The 26,413-nt window shown below is 42.5% G+C and overlaps 1 protein-coding gene across 2 annotated transcripts in view; it reads left to right on the plus strand.

Moving 5' to 3' along the window:
• The window catches only part of DNAH9 (dynein axonemal heavy chain 9), a 381,289-nt gene that overhangs the window by 300,595 nt on the left and 54,281 nt on the right, over positions 1-26,413 (plus strand). For both annotated transcript variants that reach the window (XM_003912358.5, XM_021928176.2), the window contains 4 exons: positions 3,600-3,770; positions 6,135-6,257; positions 14,752-14,945; positions 17,714-17,862. In XM_003912358.5, coding sequence (XP_003912407.4) covers positions 3,600-3,770; positions 6,135-6,257; positions 14,752-14,945; positions 17,714-17,862 — 637 coding nt within the window. The remainder of the gene's footprint in view (positions 1-3,599; positions 3,771-6,134; positions 6,258-14,751; positions 14,946-17,713; positions 17,863-26,413) is intronic.

Here is a 26,413-nt window from a genome sequence, read left to right on the forward strand (position 1 = left end):
AGAAATCAGAGGGCCTCCAGTTCCCGGGGCTCATTTGGTTGAAGATGGCATTTAATCATTTCCCAATCTTTTTCTTTTAACTCAGAGTCTCTGCAGATCGGATGAACTGTGTTTATAATATTTTATGTTTTTAAAAGAAACCCAATACTTGGCCTCATATTTTGTTTAAGGCGACACAGGAAAGAATTATAAAATCTTTTAAAACAGCATAAAAGTTGGCATGATAAGCCTAATAACCGTAAGATCACCTCCCTAGTTCCAAGAGTAGTTGAAATTGACTATAGGTATCCATCAGAAGCCTACCACAGTGACTCTTTCTGAAAATAAGAAATTAGATGAGGCCCACAACAATCTGTGTTCAAAACCATGTTGTAAGATATTTGGCAGCAACAGTGTCCTGATATAGGAAGTTCTGAAGCTCCATTTTTGAAGTTGGGGAGCTGGAGTTTGGGTCACCATACCGATATTAAGGATTGCAAAAACAGCTGTTCATTGACCAACCTGATCATTAAAAACAGGTTTAACTGCTTTATGATAAGTAGCTGAAGTAAGGGTATTCAAAACTATCGAAACCACAGTGCATTTAGAAGCCTTCTCTGATTTGAAGGAAAACGGACCACTGTAGTTTCCACGGTCTTGGCTTTTGTCTGGGGTTAGATTTTGCAGTTCCCCTTCCTGGCAAAGAAAGAAGAGGTGCTCTCAGAATATGGAAACCCCAGATAGGCCAACGTGGCAGAAACTGTTCATCCCAGCTTTCAAAAGTCTTTTGAGCAGGAATATATTAAAATGTGTATGTGTGTGTGTGTGTCTGTGTGTGTGTTTACACAAGCGAAAACTCTTCAAGAGCCAGGTTTTGAACTTGGAAGTTTATAATATGGTTAAGATGGAACTTAAGTGGCAGTAAAGTAATTTTTCTTCAGGATTTAGCCAAAGGCAAGGCAAAGGTTAAAAAGACACATTCACAGGGTGCCTCAGAGTGAAAGACACCTCACTGGGATCTCCTGCAGATTGATGGGAGGCCCAGCTCTCTGTATTGTGTGCATTCTGCAGAGAGACATGGCTGGGGGAATAACACTTCTCAAAATAGAAGAAGCTTGCATCAGATAGGCGGAGGCGAAAATAACACAGCATTGGTCTCAAATCGGAAGCCCAACAGCCTATTGTCCTGTTTTCTTTGGTCCTTGGAGGACTTTTCAAGTACTTTAATTGGTTGCCAGCATTGAAAAATGAGGAGAAGTTATGTAAGTTCCAAATTATGGCTTCTCGTGAAGGTTTGGAAGATTGACAACGCTGAGCTCACATCCCACGTGGCATGATTTTGCTGGAGCCAAGGGATGCTGTCCCCCCTAGACTGGCATGTGCCTCCAGTGTTGCCACAGTCCTTGTGCCTCCCTGTTTGGTATTAGACACCTGGCCCCTGAAGGCACTGAGTTTGATACCCTCGGTCTAGAGCATTGCTCATACTTTGCCTAAGTTCTTTTAGGCATTGGCAGGACACAGTCATCCATCCAACAAATATTATTTTAGTGCTCACTATATGTGAAGAGATGGGCTAGATTTGGGGAAATGGAAGAGAGTGAGTAAGGCCCAGGTTCCACTATATGTGCTCATAACCTGGTAAAAAGATGAAAAATACCAAAGATACGAGACAATGGATAAAGGCCCTACAAAAAATTACAAAAGCTGATGAATATATGTGAAGGTAGTTTGAGTCAATGATAAGACCCCGTTGGCAGGAGAAGGAACCTTCTGGAGAATGCTGTGGAAGTGGGATCAGGCCCAGCACCAGAGCTGTTCTGACACCAGAAGTAAGAAGAAGAAGCTTTTGGGTTTTGTTTCTTGTTTTAGGACAGAAAAGAAAAAGAGAGCCGAAGTTAGTTTAATGTAAGGAAAATGCTAAATGTACCTAAGTTTTAAATTTTTTTTTACATCTTTTCCTGAATTGTGAATCACTTTGTTTTAACTTAAATAACTAGAGCTTCTTTACTGATTACTGCTATTTTGATAAAGAGAGAGCTTTAGGGAACAGCCATAGTAACTGCCAGGAGAACGCTCTCCACTCTGTCTCTATGAAACTGTTCTGGAATCTTCCCAAATTGCTGTCTGTGGTGCTGGGGGGACATTATCAGCCTCTAATGAGCTATTCTTCCTATCTAAAATCTGTCAAGCGAAGGTAACCATCACAATGGATTGGGTTGAACATGGGCAGAAGATTTTGCAAAGATCATTAAAACTAAATAAAGAAGAAAGGCTGCAAAGGCTTTGTTAACGAGAAACACCCTGAGAGAAATTCACATTTTCCTACTTTGCAAATGAAGAGATATTGAGACTCAAATCTTATCTGGTTTCCATGAATGTTCAAATACTTGGTGGTGTTAGAAAGACTTAAGATTTTTTTTTCTTATTGAAGCCACAAAAGGAAAATAGAGAAAAGGCTGGACATTTGCATAACCCCAAATTGAAAGTTCCAATTATATCTTGGCTTGTATTTTCTTTTGTTCTGTTTTTGTTGTTGTTTTGTTTTGTTTTGTTTTGTTTCTTAGGTTATTTTGAGACAGGGTCTCACTCTGTTGCCCAGGCTGGAGTGCAGTGGCACCAGCCTAGCTCACTGCAGCCTCAAACTCCCGCTTCAGCTTCCCAAGTAGCTAGAACTACAGGTGTGTGCCACCGTGCGCGGACAATTTAATTTTTTATAGAGACACGGCCTCGCCACCTTGCACAGGCTGGTTTTGAACTCCTGGCCTCAAGTGATCCTCTCAGCTCTACCTCCCAAAGTGCTGAGATTACAAGAATGAACCACTGCACCTGGCCTTGGCTTTTATTTTCTTTGTTTGTTCTATTCACATCACATTTAAAATGTAACATTCCAAATATTTACTTTTTTAAATAGTCAATATCTAAGTTTAAAACAATGGAAAACTGATTAACATGATTTTTATATTAGATTATGCACATAATGTATGGTTCAGAAGATGTAACCAAAGCAGGCTACGCGCCCCACATTGCAGGAAGGGTCCATGAAAAAGGAGACTGCCTGCAAGGACTCACTCGTCTTATCACTGCAGAGGCATATATGCTTATAGCTATGTGATAATTCACATGAGCAAACTAAGAAAAGATAATAGCATGTTTTCTAGTTACCATTGTCCTTCTTGGCAGGATATTTTGGGAAGACATTTCTTTGTTTTTTTGTTTTGTTTTTCTTTTTGAGACAGAGTCACTCTGTCGCCCAGCCTGGAGTGCAGTGGCACCACCTGGGCTCGCTGCAAACTCCACCTCCCAGGTTCAAGCGATTCTCCCACCTCAGCCTCCCAAGTAGCTAGAATTACAGGCATGCACCACCATACCTGCTAATTTTTGTACTTTTAGTAGAAACAGCGTTTCACCGTGTTGGCCAGGCTGGTCTCAAACTCCTGACCTCAGGTGATCCACCCACCTTGGCCTCCCAAAGCACTGTGATTACAGGCATGAGCCACCATGCCTGGCCTTGGGAAAAAATTTCCATGGGCTGGAAAACGATCACATTCTTCTCAGGTAAGACCACCAATATATAGTAAGAGGGCTGTGTACCTTACCAGTTTCCTGCCTTCTGTCCCCAGGCCTTCAGTATCGTCTTCCAGAAGGCTGTGGAGAGGGCTGCTCCTGACGAGAACCTCAGGGAGCGGGTGGCCAGCCTAATAGACAGCATAACCTTCTCTGTGTACCAGTACACCACTCGCGGGCTCTTCGAGTGTGATAAGCTGACCTACCTTGCCCAGCTAACCTTTCAGGTAAAAATGGATTGAAGAAGTTTCCAGAAAACGGGTTATTTTTAGTGCCCAGACAGCAGGTGTTAAGAAACTTTCTTCTTTGAACATCGTTTCCCACAGCATGTCCAGACTATCTGTCTTTGGATAGAGGCATCACACAAGAAGGTCCAATATGGTGTATGCATCTGCCCCCACCATTTCCCACTTGTGGCAGACATACTTAATCCATCATTGTACTTTTTCTTGCTGATCCTGGATGATCTAAGATCTTCCTCAGCACAGCCCTCCAGCAGCCACTACCAATCAATCAAAACGGGTGCTGAAGATGGAACTAGATGAAACCATACCAATAACTAGATGCTTTTTGAAATGCTGTAAGAAATTTGGTAGAGTATCCATCATTGTTTATTTACCTTTAGATTGCAAGTTTACTGATGCAGCCATCCCCTGCGATAAGAAATTGCGCAGGTCTTTCCACAACTGTAGCAGCCTTGGCCTTAGAAAGTTTTTAGTAACGTTGATTCTCAGGGGTTTGGGAAGCAGGGATTTCCGATGTTGCTGCATCTTTAAGAAGAAACCTTTGTCTTCTAGTTATTCTCAACATCAAAAAACCGTGAAAATTTACTTCCTCCTTCTTCTTTTTTTTTTTTTTTTTTTTGAGATGGAGTCTCATTCTGTTGTCTAGGCCGGAATGCAGTGGTGTGATCCTGGCTCACTGCAACCTCCACCTCCCCAGTTCAAGTGATTCTCCTGCCTCAGGCTCCCAAGTAGCTGGGATTACAGATGTGCACCACCATGCCAAGCTAATTATTATTATTATTATTATTATTATTATTTTCCTGTATTTTGAGTAGAGACGGAATTTCACCATGTTGGCCAGGCTCGTCTTGAACTCCTGACCTCAGGTGATCCACCCACCTTGGCCTCCCAAAGGGCTGGGATTACAGGTGTGAGCCATTGCATCCAGCCTCATTTACTTCCTTTTACATGTCCCTCTAATCATTTAGAATTTGAATTTTTTCCAATATGTAGCACAGACTAATTATCTCAAAGGTCCTTTCCAATTCCAAAAGTCAGATATCCCATCATCACTTGTGTGCTGACTCTGTTTGCACCTTTCAAGGCCTGCCTGAGTTCATGGGTAAGTGTTGCTGTGCCTCATCCCTCACCCCCCTGTATTCCCCACTCCAGCCCAGCTGACAGCTTGGCCTTTGCAAAAAAAGAAATGTGGGCCCCACCTCTCAGTGTGAACCATGAGCTCAAACCAAGCCAAATCCTTTTCTCTCCCCTGTACACAGCTCACTAATTCCCATTTCAAGCCTCTGCTTTTTCCGTCTCCTACTCCATGGAACGTCTCCTATTCTGTGAAAACACCCCATCTCTTAGCTTCTCCAAGACCCAATCCAAAACTACTTATAGGAAAGACACATGCACACATATGTTTATTGCAGCACTATTTACAATAGCAAAGGCTTGGAACCAACCCAAATGCCCATCAATGATAGACTGGATAAAGAAAAGGTGGCACATATACACCATGGACTACTATGCAGCCATGGAAAAGAATGAGTTCATGTCCTTTGCAGGGACATGGATGAAGCTGGAAACCATCATTCTCAGCAAACTAACACAGGAACAGAAAACCAAACACCACACGTTCTCACTCATAAGTGGGAGTTGAACAATGAGAACACATAGACACAGGGAGGGGGACAACACACACCGGGGCCTGCTGGGGGGCGGGAGGGAGAGCATTAGGACAAATACCTACTGCACACTGGGCTTAAAACCTAGATGATGGGTTGACAGGTGCAGCAAACCACCATGGCACATGTATATCTATGTAACAAACCTGCACGTTCTGCACATGTATCCCAGAACTTAAAGTAAAAGAAAATAAACTACTTATAGAAAGTGGAGTCAAATTAGTTTCTTCCTGCCCTTCACTTGCTGATAACTCCTCTCTTCTGTAACTCCTTTAGCATTATGGATTCCTATCTGCATTTCTAGCTGCCATATATTCATACGTCACTTTGACATTCTCCTCAGATCATGTCATTTGTATGCGTCATCTGCTCAATTAGATTGCAGAAACATACTCCACGGCATTTATGATTGATATGTCATAAATGCTTATTAACCAAGATATAGTCACTCACCGCCTGCAGTTAAGTCACTCCGATGTTTGGGGTGAAAATAGATAGACACGGAAGTAATGTGTGTGAATATGCACTTCCTTCCACTCTACCCTCACTGAACAACCAAAATTGATGGGCAAACTCTAGTATTAGAGGCGGTAATAATTATACTGAGTAACAACCCCTAAGGTTTCTAGGACTCTGGCTACAAGCTAAAGAAATGCAGTGTCATTTCCCCACGTTACAGATTCTCCTCATGAACCGAGAAGTCAATCCAGCGGAGTTGGATTTCCTGCTTCGATCTCCAGTGCAGACAGGCACCGCCAGCCCCGTGGAGTTCCTCTCACATCAGGCGTGGGGAGCTGTCAAGGTGAGTATTGACCCCTAGAAAAAAAGTCGAGCTGTCATCTCTCAGAGTTTACCTCTGACACTGGTCCCCATGAAGTCAGCGGGGCTCTCTTTTGGAGTTCAAGCACGGAGCTGTGTTAAACATGGGCACATCCCGTTCCTTGCGTCCCCACAGCAAGCTCATCTTTCCTGGGCCTGCAGAGAAGCAGCAGGTGTATGCTGGTGTATGAGGGCTCTGCCTCCAGGGTGTGAGGAAACAGGAAGTTCCCGTGAGCTCCCCTGAGTCAGCTGAGCTGCTTTTCACCTACCAGGGCATAAGGCTGGAACATGGGCTCCTCGGTGAGTCCCTGGGGTTGATGTGGAGAGGCTGCCACAGCATTTCCATAAAACAGCAGGTGCCAGGGCTGTATTCAGGCATCTGAATCCTAACTCAGACTCAAAGCGGGAAAGCATTTCAGCCTGGGATGCTCAGCAATTAATAACAGCTCTTATACATTGAGTGCCTTGGAAATGCGTTACCTTATTTAATTCTCATATCCACCTGGGCAATAGGTATTATTTGTTCCCGTTTAACACAGGAGGAAACAGGTCCCACGCTTACCAGAAGCCCAGGACACAAATTTTGGTCTGCCTGATGGCGGAGCCTATTTTCATTCCATGTCATGCAGCTTAGTTTAGCTGCGATTCTATGAGTGCTGACAAGATCACAAACTCTAAGGTTCTTTCAGTGGGTACTATGCCTGCAATTCACAGATCCTGACACCATGCCTGGCAGGGAATGCTGGGTGAGGCAACGCCAGCTCGCTCCGGAGTCCAAGTCTGCACTCCCTGCGGGCAGTTGAATGAGCACCCATGACAGGTGTCAGCGCCATGTGAGGAATAACATCTGCATAAGACGAATCTTGTTTATGATCTCCCGTGTTTATTGCATTTCACAAAGAAGTAGAAGAGTAAAGTCATATGATTGGCTTTCTTTCTCTTTTTTTTAATTAACATGGTTTATTTTGAGACAATGATTCATATGCAATTTTAAGAAATAATACAGAGATATCCCTTGTACCCAGTTTTCCACAATGGTAACATCTTGCAGTACTATAGTACAAGAACACATCTGGGAAATTGTCATTGATACAATCCAGAAAGTTCCGTCATTACAAGGACCTCTCATGTTGGCCTTCTATAACCACAACAACATCTTCCCTTACCCAGTTCCCAATAGCTACCAACCATGAATCTGTTCTCCATTTGTATAATTTTCTGTCATCTCAAGGGTGTTACATAAATGGAATTATACAGCATATAACCATGTGGGATTGGTGTGCTCATTTAGCATGATTCCCTCGATATCCATCCAAGTAGTTTTACTTTATAACTAAAACCTAGAACTTAATTATTTATATACCTGCTGTCCCCTTCAAGGGAGTCATCTCAGGAAACTCTAGGCTCATTCCATTAATGCAACCGTTGCTCAAAGATGGTTTTCTAACTTCTTTTTCAGAGCCTGTATTGTTTTAACCAACTTTAGGACTGTATCTAAATCAAGAGTTGCCTCGCTTTTTCTGCAAAAGGCCACTTAGTAAATGTCACCATCTTCCCATCGTCACATGGCTGTCTTCCCTCGCGAGTCTCTGTCTCTCTGCTTCTTATAAGGGCACCAGTTATATTGGATTAGGGCCCACACTAGTGACTCCATCTTAACTTGATTACATCTACAAAGACCCTATTTCCAAATAAGTTCACATTCACAAGTCTGGGAGGTTAGTTCTTCAGTATATATTTTACTTTGGAGGGACACAGTTCACTCCGTAGCAATTATGAGGGCCACTTAGACTTCGCAGGCCAGACTCTGTAGCAGCTACTCAACTCTGCCAAAGCCATACACAGTATGTAAATGAGTGGACATGGCTGAGTTCCAATAAAACTTTATTGACAAAAACAGGTGGTGGGCCAGATTGGGCCTGCAAGCTGTAGTTTGCCAATCTCTGATCTAAATAATAAAGTTGTAATTTGATTTTTATTTACTTTTATTTGTCATTCTGGGCCCAATCTGGCGAATGGGAAGGGAAATAATATCCTGGAGAAAAAATAAGGGGGAACTCCATTTGCAACAGAAACCCAAATTACAAAGTTACGAAATGCTGGAGAATGATTACAATAAATGCCGAGAAGTGGAAACCATCCATTTTCCTGGGCTGCATAAGATACAAATGAATACACACACTTTACAGTACCACTGTCCAAAAGAAATATAATGCAAACCACTTAAGTATTTTAAATTTTCTATAGCTGCATTAAAAAATGCTTTTAAAAATGGATAAAATTGACCAGGCATGATGGCTCACATCTGTAGTCCCAGCACTTTGGGAGGCCAAGGTGGGCAGATCACCTGAGGTCAGGAGTTTAAGACCAGCCTGGCCAACATGGTGAAACCCCGTCTCTACTAAAAGTACAAAATTAGCCAGGTGTGGTGGCACATGCTGTAATCCCAGCTACTTGGGAGGCTGAGGCTGGAGAATTGATTGAACCTGGGAGGCGGAGGTTGAAGTGAGCTGAGATTGCGCCATTGCGCTCCAGCATGGGTGACAAAAGCGTAACTCAGTCTCAAAAAAAAAAAAAAAAAATGGATAAAATCAATTTTAGCAAGATATTTTCTTTAAGTCAATACTGCCAAAATATTATCTCAATATGCAGTTGTTATAAAATTATTACTGAGATATTTTGTATTTTTATACGAAGGCTTTGAAATCTGCTGAATATTTTTTAAACTTACAGCTCATCTCAATTCAGATGCCAAATTTTCATCCAAAACATTTCTATTGAGATTTCATAAAATTTAGAGTTAAAATGGTTGATTCATATACCCAAGTTGTTCCAACAATCTTTAGAAGTTTCCAATTAATAAAACAAGTCCTATTTTCTACACTTGAATTGTAAGACCATTAAAATTAAATGCAATTAAAACTTCAGTCTCTCAGTCCCACCAGCCACATTTCAAGTACTTGGGAGTCACTCGTGGTCAGTGGCTACCTTGTAGGACACTATGGCCCAGAGCTAGAGAACAATTTCTCGTGGTTTGATGCTTTTATGGAAAATAAGTTAGTTCTCTAAAGCAGTTCTGAATGAACCCCTTTGCAGAACTGGAGCAATGATGGAGATGAACTAATTAACACAGGCTCTGGAGTCAGACATCCCTGGATTCAAATTCAGGTTTGTTCCTCTGAGCCTTGGTTTCCTCATCTGCAAAATGGTCATCGTAATACCTTCCTCACAAGGCTACGTAAGATACAGAGTAAATGCCAAACCAATGGAAGCTGATTGGTTATGGTTGCTATATTTGTTTCCTAGAGGTGTTCTAACAAAGTACTACAAATGGTGTGGCTTAAAACAACAGAACTCTGTTCTCTCACAGTCGTGGAGGCTGAAAGCTGAAATTAAGGTGTCGGTGGGGCCACGCTCCCTCCAGAGGCTCTGGGGAAGGATGTTTCCTCGCCTCTTCCAGCTTCTGGTAGCCCCCGGTATCTTTTGCTTTGTGGCAGCATAACTCCAGGGTCTGCCTCCATGTTCACATCTTCACGTGGCCGTCTTCCCTCTGTGAGTCTCTGCCTTTCCACCTCTTTTTTTTTTTTTTTTTTTTGAGACAGAGTCTTGCTCTGTCACCAGGCTGGAGTGCAGTGGTGAGATCTCGGCTCACTGCAACCTCCGCCTCCCGGGTTCAAGCGATTCTCCTGCCTCAGCCTCCCAAGTAGCTGGGATTACAGGTGTGCGCCAGCACGCCCAGCTAATTTTTATATTTTTAAGAGAAATGGAGTTTCACCATGTTGGTCTTGATCTCTTGACATCATGATCCGCCTGCCTCAGCCTCCCAAAGTGCTGGGATTACAGGCATGAGCCACTGCGCCTGGTCCTTTCCATTTCTTATAAGGCCACCAGTCCTATTTGATTAGGGTCCACACTAGTGACTTCACTGTGACTTGATTACATCTCCAAAGACCCTATTTCCAAATTTCTTCAATATATATTTTAGGGGGACACAATTCACCCCACAACGATTATGATGCTTAATCGCCCAGCTAGCTGGTGTCTACGTGTTGTCGTTGATATGGATTGTACCACGTCACCCAGCTAGCTGGTGTCTACGTGTTGTCGTTGATATGGATTGTACCACGTAGAATTTGTCCAAAGAAGGAAGAACTTTCAGGACCTGTGAGTTGTGCAATTAGACCAAGTCCAGTTGCCGCTCTTTTTTTTTTTTTTTTTTTGAGACACAGTCTCGCTCTGTCGCCCAGGCTGGAGTGCAGTGGCCAGATCTCGGCTCACTGCAAGCTCCACCTCCCAGGTTCCCGCCATTCTCCTGCCTTAGGCTCCCGAGTAGCTGGGACTACAGGCGCCTGCCACCTCGCCCGGCTAGTTTTTTGTATTTTTTAGTAGAGACGGGGTTTCACTGTGTTAGCCAGTATGGTCTCGATCTCCTGACCTCGTGATCCCCCCGCCTCGGCCTCCCAAAGTGCTGAGATTACAGGCTTGAGCCACCGCGCAGTTGCCGCTCTTTATATTACCCCACAAAGCCCTCTGCTGCAAAAGTTACAAGGAATAAATGATTCACAAGCACTCTTCAGTGCTTTCATTTTACAAAGCTCCACCCAAAACCTACGTACAGTGTCGTTTCGTTCCTCTTTTAACAAAATGGATTGTTTGGTTCGCCTTGCCTTGCTTCACTTTGCTTTTTTGTTTTGTTTTGTGGGCGAAGCTCATCTGGCTGTTCAAAGGCTTTTGCCAACTAGAGGAGCTTTATCTCTTGATATGAATTTGTTAGGAAGAGCAGCAAAGTCCAGACCCATCCAACTCAAGCACAGCACAGGATGTGAGCAGGTGAAACACAGTGCATTATGTAGAACTCATTGCCGAAGCCTTTGATGAAGGCTCTTTTTAAGTGTTTGGCTGGGTTTTAGCCTAAAGAAACAAAAAAAGGATAATTGAATAGGACATGATTTTAAAAAAAAAATTTAAGCATTCTGTTTCATGAGGAAGACTAATTGCCTTGTTTCCCCAGAAGAACTAATAAGCAGGTAATGAATGAAATCTTTGTGATAAAATACTGCTTTTATTAATGTCCTTTGTAAGGGTTTTTTAGGTCCTATCAAATGCAGAACTTTCAGGTAATGGGCATGTTCTGTTGTTCATTAGAAAATCTCATCTGCGATGAAGGCCTTTGTTAGCCTTTGAAAAGGCCCCTCACTACCACTCTGGTTGCCAATTTAGCTCAGTTGTATTTTGCTACACAGTCCAAAGTAATTAGGTTAATTAGTCATTCCCATTTAGCTTATTAGAAGGCTAGAAATCCCTTTTCCTCATTTGGAAGATTAAATGTTGCAATTGTATTCAATCTAGAGCTTCAAGAAAGTATGTTTCAGATCCAGCCCTGGCAGCTGGGAGCACTGATCACAGTGTAATTTGCCCAGTTTTGTGGAGACGCCAGAGGGGGTTGCAGGACTGCAGAAGGGTTAATAATGATGCAAACTGGGAAGAGGGGGTGAGTGGCTGCCTGGAAGAAGATGAAAGTCAGCTCTTTAGCACAGAGAGAAATAATTACAGCAGCTGCAGCTTTCTCAGCCTGTCAGGAGCCCTCCTGCTGGCCAGGCAGATGTCAAATCTTATTAACTGAGCATTTCCTAAGTGCCAGGCAGCACCCTGCTAGGTCTAAGGCGACAAAGAGGCCTACAAAAGTTCTTGCCCTCAGGGAGCTCGCAGTCTTGTGGGAGTAACAGACAAGTAAACCAGCAGTTGCAATTCAATAGCCACATGAGCCCCCAAGGAAGGCAAAGGGAGAGCTTTGTAGCCTTCAAAGCACTTGTATCTACATTACAGTGTGAGATGTGGCAGACCGCATGACTTGGCCTCATTTTCCAAATGAAAAAAAACACTCACAAGGGTTTTAAAACAGGTTCCAAGTCCATTGGCTCAAAAGTGGTGGTGCTGGGGCCAGAACTCCAGTCCCCCGGTGCCTCCTGCTCCACTCCCTCCACACACCGCTCCACGTGACTTACCCGTACCAATGAAGGATCACTCCCTGCTGTAAGCGATCAGGATGAAACTGGGAAGCCACAGAGCCCATGTAAAGGAATATGTAAAGCTAGGACGTGTATTCATTGCCACGGGACAAAAGCCTCCGCAAGCCCCGGTCACATGCCTCTGTCCTTCTCCAGCTGTTCCTATCAGTGGTAAGGCAAAAGACTCCTCTGCAGCAAACATGCTGCTTGCTATCAGGCCCTACACTCTCCCTCCTCCATGCTTTAGCTCTTCTTGATCCTTCCCCCCGCCAGAAAAATCCCTTTCCTTCTCTCTACCTCTATCTCTGCCCAGCAGAATTCTACATACCTACCAAGGCCTCCCTCATCTCCTTTCTCCCTAAGCTAGGACTGCAGGCTCCGTGAAAGGCTTGTGTTTTTTTGTTGCTATTGTTTTTTCCTATTGTCTTCCCCAGTATCTGGCAGGTAGTAGGAACTGAATGAATGTCAAAAGAATGAATGAATGAATGAATTCGTCCAAATAAAAAGATGATATTGGGTTCCTAAAAACTCAAGGCACTGTGGTAGGTGCCTTAGACACAAAGTCTCGTCTAGCTTTTCACGTCATTGGGGAAACCAGGCATTCAGGCACAGTTGAGTAATGAAGGCAGGACTGCAGGTAATTAAGTATCTAAGTGAGTGATGTTGATGTAGGCACTCTAAAGAAATAGAACAGACCTCCTACACACACACGCCCAAAATATGGTTTCAACATCAAGACTGATGATGCTACATACATACTAAGAGGGTATGAGAAAGTTTATTACTCAGATAACGTGGTTTTCTAGGAAGAGCAGAGGAGTTCCCAAGCAGACTGCAAATGGCTTGAGAGTGCCAGAAAAGGAGACTGCCTTGAGTATTATGATGCTTCTGGGGTGGGGCCAGGGCAAGGGTGTCTGTGCATGGGCAGGGGCTTGCCTGGTACAACTTCCCTCCAGCATCAAAAGAGGCAGTGCCCAGGGCAGAAGGGGAAGAGGAAAGGATGAGATTTAAAAGCTATCAGCAGTCAAACATCTAAAAATGAAGTCAAACTCTTTATTAAAGATGTCAACTCTGCAAGTAGCTCTAAGTCAGGGGAGTCCAATCTTTTGGCTTCTCTAGGCTACATTGGAAGAAGAATTGTCTTGGACCACACATAAAACACACTAACACTGGGGCCGGGCATGGTGGCTGATACCTGTAATCCTAGCACTTTGGGAGGTCGAGGCGGGTGGATCACCTGAGGTCAGGAGTTCAAGACCAGCCTGACCAATATGGTGAAACCCGTCTCTTCTAAAAATACAAAAATTAGCCAGCCGTGGTGGTGTGCACCTGTAGTCCCAGCTACTCGGGAGGCTGAGGCAGGAGAATTGCTTGAATCTGGGAGGCAGAGGTTGCAGTGAGCCAAGATGGTGCCACTGTACTCCAGCCTAGGCGACAGAACGAGACTCCGTCTCAAAACAAAACAAAAACACTAACACTAATGACAGTTGATGAGCTAAAAGTATATATATATCACAAAAAAACTCATAGTGTTTCATGAAAGTTTATGAATTTGTGTTGGGCCGCCTTCAAAGCTATCCTAGGCCGCATACGGCCCAAGGGCAGTGGGTTGGACAAACCTGCTCTGAGTGGTTTACAAAAGGATGGGAGGTCTACATGTTCTGCATTAGGAAAGATGGCGCGAGGGAGGTTGCAGGTTTTGAACTGCTCTTTCACAGCTTGTAGAGCCTTAACATGTAACAATCGTGACCAGCACAAGAAAAGGAAGAAGTAGAATGTGGCAGAAAAGAAAACAGGACTTTACATACGGTGGAAGTAGTATGAACAAGGAAATGAGTTGGGAATGAGTCAGGCACATTTCCAAGGTTGGGGGCAGATATGCTCAGAGTGGGACCGAGTAGGAGGACACACAGCTTACTGGACAGATTGAAGAGAGGCACCAAATGAAGAGATCTGGCTACCAAGTTATGCATTTGGACAGAATCCTTATAGAAATAGACAACCCATGAACGTTTTAAGAGTTGGCGTTAACACAGAGTACATGAATAATTCTAGAAACATTTTGAGAGGTGAATTGACAGGGTTTGGTGGCATAGTGAGTTTAAGGAGGAAAGGGAGAAGTCATTAACTTTAGGTATCCAAGCTTAAGACCAGAATAACCATAATGCCCCTTCTTGTCCCTCTTTTCCATGTACACGCTTACAGGCAGGTGTGGCTCAGTCTCTGCTGCTAATAATATTCCAAACATTTTATATGCTAAATCTTGTGTATTATTGGGGCACTTCGCTCAGCTGCCCAAAATTCTTCCTCTTTCTTGATTTTTCCTGGGGGACGATCCAAAGTTCTAGACAAGAGGATAAATGAGACAGAATTGTGTAGATAAGACCATCTTGCCCCTCAATGCCCCAACACAACGCAAATGGCAGCTTTCTGAAGAAACTGCCTTTCAGATTCTCTGAAATTTCCCAGGTACTTTCCTCAATGGAAGAATTCTGTAATCTGGATCGGGACATAGAGGGATCTGCTAAAAGCTGGAAAAAGTTTGTGGAGTCCGAATGTCCTGAGAAGGAGAAGCTTCCACAGGAGTGGAAGAACAAGACAGCCCTGCAGCGCCTCTGCGTGATGAGAGCCATGCGGCCCGACCGGATGACCTACGCCATGCGGTAGGAAACAGGGTGGTGGAAGGCCCAGCACAGGCACGGGGCAAGGGCAACCTCAGGACAGCCGGACCAGCAGGGCTGATCTCCAAAACCATGTGTATATAGTAGTTTCCTGGAGCTAGAGGGTGGGAATAGAAATTAACTAAATAGGCCAGGCGTGGTGGCTCACGCCTGTCATCCCAGCACTTTGGGAGGCCGAGGCGGGTGGATCACAAGGTCAGGAGTTCAAGACCAGCCTGGCCAAGATGGTAAAACCCCGTCTCTAGTGAAAATACAAAAATTAGCTGGGCATGGTGGTGGGCACCTGTAATCCCAGCTACTCAGGAGGCTGAGGCAGTGAATTGCTTGAACCCGGGAGGCAGAGGTTGCAGTGAGCTGAGATCGCGCCACTACACTCCAGCCTGTTTGATAGAGTGAGACTCCATCTCAAAAAAAACAAAAACAAACAAACAAAAAAAAACGGGAAATTAAATAGCCATAGCCATGAGGAATCTCATTGGTGTGATGTAAATGTTCTAAAACTGGGTTATGGTAAAGACTGTACAAGTTGGTAAATGTATTAAAAGTTATTGAATAGTATACTTAAAATGGGAAAATCCAATGGTATGTCAATTATACCTCTTAATAAAGTTATTTTTAAAAGAAAAAAGAAGTTGTAGGCCATAGACTCTATACTGGATAGGAAAGGAGTGACTAGAGTAAGGTCATGAGAGCAGAATACCAGGAAGGGCCTGGGCACGGTGGCTCATGCCTGTAATCCCAGCACTTTGGGAGGTCAAGGCAGCAGATCACTTAAGGTCAGGAGTTTGAGACCAGCCTGGCCAACATGGTGAAACCCCGTCTCTACTAAAAATACAAAAAAATTAGCTGGGCGTTGTGACACATTCCTGTACTCCCAGCTACTCAGGAGGCTGAAATAGGAGAATTGCTTGAACCTGGGAGGCAGAGGTTGCAGTGAGCCGAGATTGCACCACCGCACTCCAGCCTGGGCAACAGAGGGAGACTCCGTCTCAAGAAAAAAAAAAAAGAAAAAAAAAAGAAAGAAGGAAAAATACCAGGGAGGCCAAGATACTGAAATTCCTCCATTCATAGTGGCCCCAGTACGGGCAAAGAATAGGTGAAGTCAGGTTAGATTGCTAAGGATAAAAGACTTTGGTCAAAGAGTGGGATGTTCCCATTTATGTTTCCTGACATTTAACAAGTTCCCAAATAGTGGCAGCGATGAGCGTGTAGCCATAGAATTAGGTTACTAAAGGAGGAAGAAACAAAAATCACTTGAGCTGAGGTCACTAAGAATCTCCAGGATTGTCCACATGGATGTTGATGTCACCCAGGCTGAAAGAGAAAAAGTCAGTGCAAGAGGAGAGTGACTGAAGGGGAACAGATGACACTGATGTACAGAGGCAGTGGTGACACAACCAGGGGAAATGAGCCTCTGAGGAGCCACAAGAGTGGGGAGGGGCCAGGCACAGTGGCTCACGCCTGTCATCCCAGCACTTTGTCAGGCTGAGGCGGGAGGATCACGAGGTCAGGGGTTCGAGACCAGCCTGGCCAACATGGTGAAACCCCGTTTCTACTAATAATATGAAAATTAGCTGGGCATAGTGGCATGCGCCTGTAGTGCCAGCTGCTCAGGAGGCTGAGGCAGGAGAATCACTTGAACCTGGGAGGCGGAGGTTGCAGTGAGCCAAGATCACGCTGCTGCACTCCAGCCTGGGCGACAGAGCAAGACTCCGTCTCAGAAATAAATAAATAAATGAGTCAGGAGGGAATGGCTTGAAAACAGTAGCGGGCAGTGAGCTGGACCCTGAGTCCGCGTGCCAATTCTAAGGCAGGTGTAGGAGAATGAGCCCAGTCAAGAAGGCTACAGGGAAAATAGTATTCCTGGGGGAGAGTGCAAATCTGTTAAGACCAGGAACTGGGTCAGACGTTCAATAAGTGGTTATAGCTATGAAGATTAGTTCAGCATAAAATGTGACACTTTGGACAGGAACACTGGTAAGTGGAGTAAGACGAAAGGAGAGAGAATAATAAAACATGAGAGAATAGTCCGGGTGCGTTGGCTCACGCCTGTAATCCCAACACTTTGGGAGGCTGAGGCAGGTGGATCATGAGGTCAGGATATCAAGACCATCCTGGCCAACATGGTGAAACCCCATCTCTACTAAAATACAAAAAAAAAAAAAAAAAATTAGCTGGGTGTGGTGGCGGGTGCCTATAGTCCCAGCTACTAGGGAGGCTGAGGCAGGGGAATCGCTTGAACCTGGGAGACAGAGGTTGCAGTGAGCCAAGATTGTGCCACTGCACTCCAGCCTGGGGACAGAGCGAGAATCTATCTCAAAAAAAAAAAGAGAGAGAGAGAGAATAGTGTACCGTAGGGCTTTAAATCTTGGGCAAGGGTGGGAGATAGCAGGGAGAGAACATATGGAGGATTTAGCTTACCAGCTTTCTGAAGGCACTGCCGCTAACAGTGTCCTCATGGGTGGGGTGATGTGAGAAGCCACCAGGCTCCCCAGAGGGAGTCAGCAATGGCCTGCCTGGATGGGGCTTCAGAGGGAGCCCAGATCCAGGTGAGCAGCTCGGCAACTAGCAGCCCAAGGTTGTGTGTTGACTTAATAAGCAGTGAACTTGGAACCAGTCCCAGCTCTATAACTACCTAGCCCATGACCTTGAGCATGTTCTTTCATTTCTATAGGCCTCCATTTCTCAAATGTTACCATTTTGTGGCTGCTATATATGTATAAATATATGTGTGTGTTTTTTTCTGGCAGAGATTTCATTGAAGAGAAGTTAGGAAGCAAATACGTGGTGGGAAGAGCGCTAGATTTTGCAGCTTCGTTGGAAGAATCGGGACCAGCCACTCCCATGTTTTTTATCCTGTCTCCAGGGGTGGACCCACTGAAGGATGTAGAAAGTCAAGGTGAGAAAGGCTTCCTCTTGGAGCCAGGGCTGCAGTTGCCCCGTGCACTTTCATTTTTGGGGTCTACTGATTTATCTCTTCTGGATTCAAGCTTCAAATACGCAACACTGCAAAACATACAGAAGTCAGGGTCTGCTGAAATAAAATCAGAAGATCACCCACCAGGGAGAGAAAGAGCCACTCTGGGCTGTAAAAGGCAGAACTCACAGTCTCAGTTTCATGAGGAGGCCTCATCCCCTCCACTCCGCCTCACCCATTCCCTTATCTTAGCCAGAGGAATCTTTCTGGAATACTAGTATGATCCTTCCACAGGGCCCCACAGTGTGGCGATTCCTCAAAGACCTAGAGGGAGAAATGCCATTCGACACAGCAATCCCATTACTGGTTATACACCCAAAGGAATAGAAATTATTCTATTAACATTATAAGGATACCCGTATGTATGTGTTCGCTGTAGCACTATTCACAATAGCAAAGACATGGAATCAACCTAAATTCCCATTAATGATAGACTGGATAAAGAAAATGTGGTATGGCCAGGCATGGTGGCTGACACCTGTAATCCCAGCACTTTGGGAGGCCGAGGTGGGTGAATCACCTGAGGTCAAGAGTTCGAGACCAGCCTGGCCAACATGGTGAAACCCATCTCTACCAAAATCACAAAAATTAGCTGGGCATGGTGGCAGGCGCCTGGAATCTCAGCTACTCGGGAAGCTGAGGCAGGAGAATTGCTTGAACCTGGGAGGCAGAGGTTGCAGGGAACCAAGACCACACTGCTGCACTCCAGCCTGGGTGACAAGAGCAAGACTCTGTCTCAAAAAAAAAAAAAAAGAAAGAAAGAAAATGTGGCACATATATACCATGGAATACTATGCAGCCATAAAAAGGAATGAGATCATGTCCTTTTCAGGGACATGAATGGAGTTGGAAGCCATTATCCTCCACTAACTAATGCAGGAACAGAAAACCAAACACCGAATGTTCTCACTTAAAGTGGGAGCCGAGTGATGAAAACACATGAGTACAAGGAGGGGAAAAACACACACTGGGGCCTGCAGAGGGGGTGGGGGAGGAAGAGCATCAGGAGAAATAGCTTAATGGATGCTGGGCTTAATACCGAGGTGCTGGGATGATCTGTACAGCAAACCACCATGGCACATGTTTACCTATGTAACAAACCTGCACATCCTGCCCACCTACCACTGAACTTAAAATAGAGTTAAAGAAACAAAAAAAAAAAAGAATATTCAGCATGTCCAACTTCAAAACCAAAAAAAAAAGAAAAGATAAGGGGTGGTGGAGACCAAGGTTTTATCAGGCAGGTGAAGCCTCCAAGTAGCAGGCTTCAGAGAGAATAGATTGTAAGCCTTTCTTATCAGACTTAAAGAGTCTGTCCTGGCCGTGCACGGTGGCTCACGCCTGTAATCCCAAAACTTTGGCAGGCCGAGGCAGGTGGATCACCTGAGGTTAGGAGTTCGAGACCAGCCTGACCAACGTGGAGAAACCCCGTCTCTACTAAAAATACAAAATTAGCCGGACATGGTGGTGCATGCCTGTAATCCCAGCTACTCGGGAGGCTGAGGCAGGAGAATCACTTGTACCCATGAGACAGAGGTTGCAGTGAGCCAAGACTGTACTCCAGCCTGGACGATAAGAGCAAAACTCTGTCTCGAAAAAAAAAAAAAAAAAAGAGTCTGTCTTCAGTAAATCCAAAAGAAAGGAGGGTATAATGAGGCATATCTGATCCCCCCTTCCCATCATGGCCTGAACTAGTTTTGCAGGTTAATTTTGGAATGTCCTTTGCTGAGAGAAGGGTCCATTCAGAATGGCTGGGAGGCTTAGGATTTTATTTTTGGTTTTAATGTCTAGTATTGATTATGGAATGAAAAGAACTAACAGCATATGCTTTGTGCCTCGGGGGAGGAGAGATAAAGCTAACTAGGCCCTAAAAAATGAATAAAATGTGCATAATAAAACCAGTAATAGAAAAGAATTAAAAATGAAAAGTAACAGCCCCCAGCTGCAGCCCTCCCGATATCCAGTCCCCCTTCCCAGGCCCTATGCTTGTGTCCATTTCTGAATTTAGTTCTTTTGAGAATTACTTTTCATTTCCTGGTAATAATCTTATATCACCATTTTTGTATTTAGCAGTTTTAAAGTATCTATTCCTGATATGAAAAACAAGGATTTAGCATCCACTGTGTTCTCTCTGTGTCGTCTTAGATTCTGTATGTGTCTGTTTGGCACTGAGGCATCACAGGGCCAAATGCATTAGCTATACAGTCTTCCCTCCACATATATGCCGCGGGGACTGGGAAGTATTGGTTCCAGTCCTTGCATATCCAAGTCCTGTCATCGGCCCTGCCATTCGTATATGCAGGCTTCACATCTCTCAAATACTGCTGTATTTTCATCTGAGTTTGGTTGAAAAAAATCCATGTATAAGTGGACCCACACAATTCAAGCCTGTGTTGTTCAAGGGTCGACTGTACTCTCTTTTTATGTATTCTTCTAAAACAAATTTTTTAATTGACAAATAATAATTGTACATACCAATGAGACACATAGTGAAGTTTCCATTCACATAATACATAGTTGTCAAATCAGGGTGATCAGTATCGTGAGCAGTACAAAGTCAGACATAACCAGGTCCATGGACATTTGTGTCTTTCTACAGTATCAGTCTTTTACTGATGCTATTCCAATCATAAAAGCCACAGCTTTATGGAGTTCCCAAGGAAGTAATTCTTCTTAGTATTTCCCATTTACTCGGTAGTCAGAGCTGTAGGGACACAGGCTCAAGCCATTCCAGAAGTCAGTCGATATTGCAAACCCTACCTAATGGTATACTAAATCAATATAAATCTTACAGATTAAACATTCCACATCAAACGAAGTAACATCTAGCATCCAGAGAAAGGGGGTAGGAAAATGGGTTCATGAAACAGTCCAAGGAGAGCAACGTGGACAAAAAGAATCTCCTGTCCTGGTCTGGGCAGTCCTTTAACGAACCACAAGGAAGAGTCTTTGATGTGGGCAGAGCCTTCGAGAATGCCGGGTGTTTATCACAATTAACAGCAAGACCAGTGTCTGTCAACATGGCTGTTTTGAGCTGGTGAAGTCCTCTGGTGAGGACTGATAGTAGCAAAGTGTGCCTGGTTATGTCCTTATCTGGTTGGATGCAGTCTCTACTGATTAGGCAAACATCTGGTCCCTGTTGGTACGATGCCTTTTAAAATGTAAGATGGAGTCATTTGCTAAGATGGAATTACTTATGCTCCATACATTAGCGTATCCACCAACTCAAACATTTAATCATTTCCTTGTGTTGGGAACATTCCGTATCCACCTTCTAGCTACTTGAAACTGTATAATATGTTATTGTTAACTATAGTCTTGATGCTCTGGCATTTGTGGCCTCACTGACTGGAGAGGGACTGCTGCTCCCAAAGCTAGCCAGTTCTTAGCGACCACAAAAGGCTCACCTGGGAATATGCCTTTTGTAAGCAAAATAACCATCCAGAGCCCACACTCCCAATCATCCCCTTTATCTAACTCACACACCAAGCCAACATCCCCACTGGTCTAAATCAACCCAGAGCCAGATACCAGACTAGTAAGGACAGTCCCTGTGACCCCAAACCACGAGAATTACTCAAATTAGCCAGTCTTGAACTGTCTCCCCTGCCTTGCCTTGTGTTTCTCAGGGAAAACCCCAATAAAGAACCTGGCCTACGATTTCCCCTTGCTCCTTCCTGCCTCTTGACCAACCTGGTGCTCCCCCATGTGGCTTTGCATATATGGTGCATCCCCTGCTCTCAGGAAATGTAAGGAATAAAAATCTTTCAGTGGCATTTGCCCCTCCATGACATCATCCAAATTCCTCCATCAACAAACATCCCACAGGTACAAATGAGACACGCTGCTGCCCACCAAGACTCTCCTCGTGCTCCCAAATTTTTCAACAGCTGCACTGAGATATAATTCACAAAGCATACAATTCACCCATTTAAAGTGTGTAATTCAAAGCATTTTAGGATATTCATAAGGCTGTGTGGCCATCACCATATGCTAATTTTTGAAACTCTTTTTTCGAAACTCTACGTCCACTAGCAATCACTTTCCATGGCATCTCACCACCTCCCCAGGCTGAGTCAGCCATCAGTTTACTTTCTGTCTCTAAATATGTGCCTATTCTGGATATTTCATATAAATGAAATCATATACAATGTGCTTTCTTGTGATGAACTTTTTTCATTTAGCATAATATTTTCAAGGTTCAACCATGTAGCATCATGTATCAGAATTACATTCTTTCTTATGGATGGGTAATATTCCATTGTATAGCTGAACCACATTTTACCTCTCTATTCATCTGTTGATGGACATTTGGGATATTTCATCTTTTGGCTGCTATAAATGATGCTTCTATGAACATTCATGTACAAGTTTTTGTGTGAACATGAGTTTCAGTTCTCTTGAGTATATACCTGGGAGTAGAATTGCTGGGTCAGGTGGTAACTTTATGTTTAACTCTGAGGAACTGCCAGACTGTTTTCCAAAACAGATGCACCATTTCACAATCCCAACAGCAATATTCAAATTCCAGTTTCCCCAGGTCTTCACCAACACTTATTATCCATCTTATGATTAGAGCCACCATAGTGGTATGCAGTGGTAGCTCACTGTGGTTTGGATTTGCATTTCCCAAATGATGGTAAGTTTCCTTTTTATGTACCTATTGGGCATTTCTCCATCTTATTTGGAGAAATGTCTATTCTAATCCCGTTTTTAAAATTAGGTTACTTGTCTTTTTATTGTTGAGTTATAAGAGTTTTTCATAAATTCTATATACAAGTTTCTTATTAGATATATGATTTCCAAATATTTTCTCCCATTCTTTGGGTTTTCTGTTTGATTTTTTAATGGTATTCTTTGAAGCAGAAAAGTTTTTATGTTTAAATGCAATTTATCTATTTTTTCCTTTGGCCACTTGCGTTTTAATATTATATCTGAAAAACCATTGCTAACCTAAGGTCACAAAGATTTACTCTCCTTTGTTTTCTTCTAAGATTTTTATTTTTTGTTATTATGTTTAGGTCTATAATCCACTTTGAGTTAATGTTTATATAAGGAAAGGTTCCAGCTTTGTCACTTGACATGTAGATATCCAATTGTCCCTGCTTCATTTGTTGAAAAGACTGTTCTTTCCTGGTTAAATGATGTTGGAACCCTCATCAAAAATAGACCATCAATGTAAGAGCTTATTTCTGGACTATTATTTCTATTCCATTGATCTATATATCTATCTGTATGCCAGATAACAGTCTCAATGACTATAGCTTTGTAGTATGTTTTGAAATCAGGAAGTATGAGTTCTTCAGCTTTGTTCTTTTCATGATTGTTTTTGCTACTCTGAGTCTCTTACATTTTCTTTTTTGTTGTTGTTTTTGTTTGTTTCCCTCATTCTTGCTGTCATCTTACATTTTCATATAAATTTTAGGATTAGCTTATAAATGTCTGCCAAAATAATAAATGCAGCTTGAATTTCAGTAAGGACTGCACTGAATATGCAGGTACATTTAGAGAGTATTGCCATCTTAACAATGTAAGTCTGATCAGTGAACATGGATTGTCTTGCCATTTATTTAGCTTTCTTTAAGCTCTTTTAACTATGTTTTGTTGTTTTTAGTGTACAAGTCTTGCTTTTCTTTTATTAAATGTATCTCCAAGACTTTTTTCTTTTAGAATCTGTTGTAAATGAGATTGTTTCCTTAATTTCAGCTTCTCTTTACACACTGATCTTCTTTAAACTTGCTGAACTTTCTTGTTAGTTCTAATAATTCTTTTTAGTGAATTTCTTAGGATTTTCCAGATACAAAACCATGTTATCTGCAAATTCAGATATTTGTGTTTCTTCCTGTTTTATCCGCACATGTTCTTTTTTTTTTTTTTTTTTTTTGAGATGGAGTCTCACTCTGTCACCAGGCTGGAGTGCAGTGGTGCAATCTCGGCTCACTGCAACCTCCACCTCCCAGGTTCAAGTGATTCTCCTGCCTCAGCCTCCCGAGTAGCTGGGACTACCGGCACATGCCACCACGCCCAGCTAATTTTTGTATTTTTTTAGTACAGATGGTGTTTCACCATGTTGGCAGGATGGTCTTGATCTCTTGACTTCGTGACCTGCCCACCTCGGCCTCCTAAAGTGCTATCCTCATATGTTCTTATTTCTTTTTACCTAATTACCCTGGCTAGAATTTTCAGTACACTGTTAGGTAGAAGTAGCAAGTTCAGACATCCTTGTCTTGTTTCTGATCTAAGGGGAAAAAAATTCAGTCTTTACCATTAAGCATGATATTAGCAGTGGATTTTTTGTAGATGTCCTTTATTGGATTGAGCAAGTTGCCTTCTATTCCTAGTTTGTTGAGTTCTGCTTTGTTGTGAAAAGTTGTTGGGTTTTGTCAAATGCTTTTTCTGCATTTTTTGTAGTAATAAGATAGTTTTTTCTTTATTCTATTAATATTGCATATTATGTTTTTGATTTTTAGAAGTTAAACCAACCTTGCATTCCTAGGATCTCAATCAGTACTAGTATATAATTCTTTTTATGTATTACTAGATTCAATTTGCTAACATTTTGTTGAGAATATTTACATGTATATTCACAAGGTATATTAACCTGTTGTTTTCTTTCTTTGCAATGTCCTTGTCTGTTTTTGGTATCAGAATAATGCTAATAATCTATACATCAGAATTAGTTGGGAAGTATTCCCTGTGCTTTTATTTTTTATTTTTTGAAAGATTTTGTAGGCTGGGTGCGGCGGTTCACACCTGTAATCCTGGCATTTTGGGGAGGCCGAGGCGGGCAGACCACCTGAGGTCAGGAGTTCAAGACCAGCCTGGTCAACATGGTGAAACCCTGTCTCTACTAAAAACACAAAAATTAGCCAGGTGTGGTGGCACATGCCTGTAATTCCAGCTACTTAGGAGGCTGAGGCAGGAGAATTGCTTGAACCAGGTGGGCAGAGGTTGCAGTGAGCCAAGATCACACCACTGGACTCCAGCCTGGGCAACAGAGCAAGACTGTCTCAAAAAAAAAAAAAAAAAGAAAGAAAATAAAAAAGAAAGATTTTGTAAAGTATTGGTATTAATTCTCATGAATGTTTGGTAGAATTCAGTGATGAAGCCATCTGGACCTGAGTTTTTTTGAGTAGCAAGTTTTTAAATTATTAGTTCAATTTATCTTTACTAGTTATATATTTACTCAAAGTTTTTATTTCTCTTTGAGTTAGTTACAGTAATTTATTTCTTCCTAGGACTTTCTCCATTTCATCAAAGTTATATAACTTGTTGATAAACACCTCCTAAATTTTGGTATCTATTTTACAGTGTTTAGATCATCTATTGGATATGTTATAACTAAATGCTGTTAGAAAAACAATTTCTTATTCCATAAATTTTAGATAATTCTTTTGACTTTCTAGGTAAGCTAAAGCTTGTGTCAGCTATGTCTTTATTTTTGCATAGTCAAGAATGAATGCATATTCATTGTACTCTGTTACATCATTAATTTCATGCATGCCTAGTTTATGAGTTAATTTTTAAAGCTGAAAGCCAATAAACAGCATGTATATCCTAAAATCTCTAGGAGGTCTCTAAAAGAAGAATGTTCTTAGCATAGAGGTTCAAAACATGTCAAATTTCAGTTTGCTTTATAAATGATGATAATTTTTGTAGCTTTTAGTTTTCTTTGGAGTTGCAAGTTGCCTTTTATTTATCTTGGGAGAAGAATTAAATGCCTCACTTATCATTGTGAGTACCTTTTTATTCATTCTATATATTGAAAGACTGCACTTTATTCTTGAAGGCACTCTTCCTGGAGCTCACTGACATCTTCTTCTAATATAGAAAAATTGTATTTCAGCCTTCTAGGAAGCTATCATCCTGGGACCTATTTTCTTTATATTCAAAATTAGTTCTACTGTCTTTATATCCCCTGTCTTTTATTTTCAATTTTTCATCCTTATTTTGCTGGCATAAATTATCAGGAAAGACTCATGAGAAGTAAAAATTCGGAATCCTTGGGTGTCTAAAAATGCTTTAATTTTGCTCATATAGTTGTCTGATGGTTTTTCAAGATCCAAAATAGTTTTTATCAGAACTTTGGATACATGATTCTGTTATCTTCTGGAAGCCAGTTTTGTTCATGAGATATCATATGCCAGTGAAATTATATTCTTTCTTTGTTTCTTTGTTGGTGGCCTATTTCTATTCCCTGAAAACTTTAGAATAATCTCTCTACCTTGTGTTCTGAAATTTCATAAGCTGTGCCCAGTTGTGGGTCCTTTTTATTTATCTGTTGAGCAGTCAGCCTGTCATTTCAAGTGGAAGAGTCACTAAAACCTTTGAGCTCTAAACATGTTTCTGTTATATTTAGTAAATGCCACCACCATTTACCAAGTTTCTCATGCCAGAAACCTGGGTGTCAGTCATCCTAGACACCTCTTCCACCACCTACACCACATTTAATTCTATTGATTCCACCTCCTAA

This window comes from Papio anubis, chromosome 17 (assembly GCF_008728515.1).
Source record: "Papio anubis isolate 15944 chromosome 17, Panubis1.0, whole genome shotgun sequence".
Taxonomy (NCBI): domain Eukaryota; kingdom Metazoa; phylum Chordata; class Mammalia; order Primates; family Cercopithecidae; genus Papio; species Papio anubis.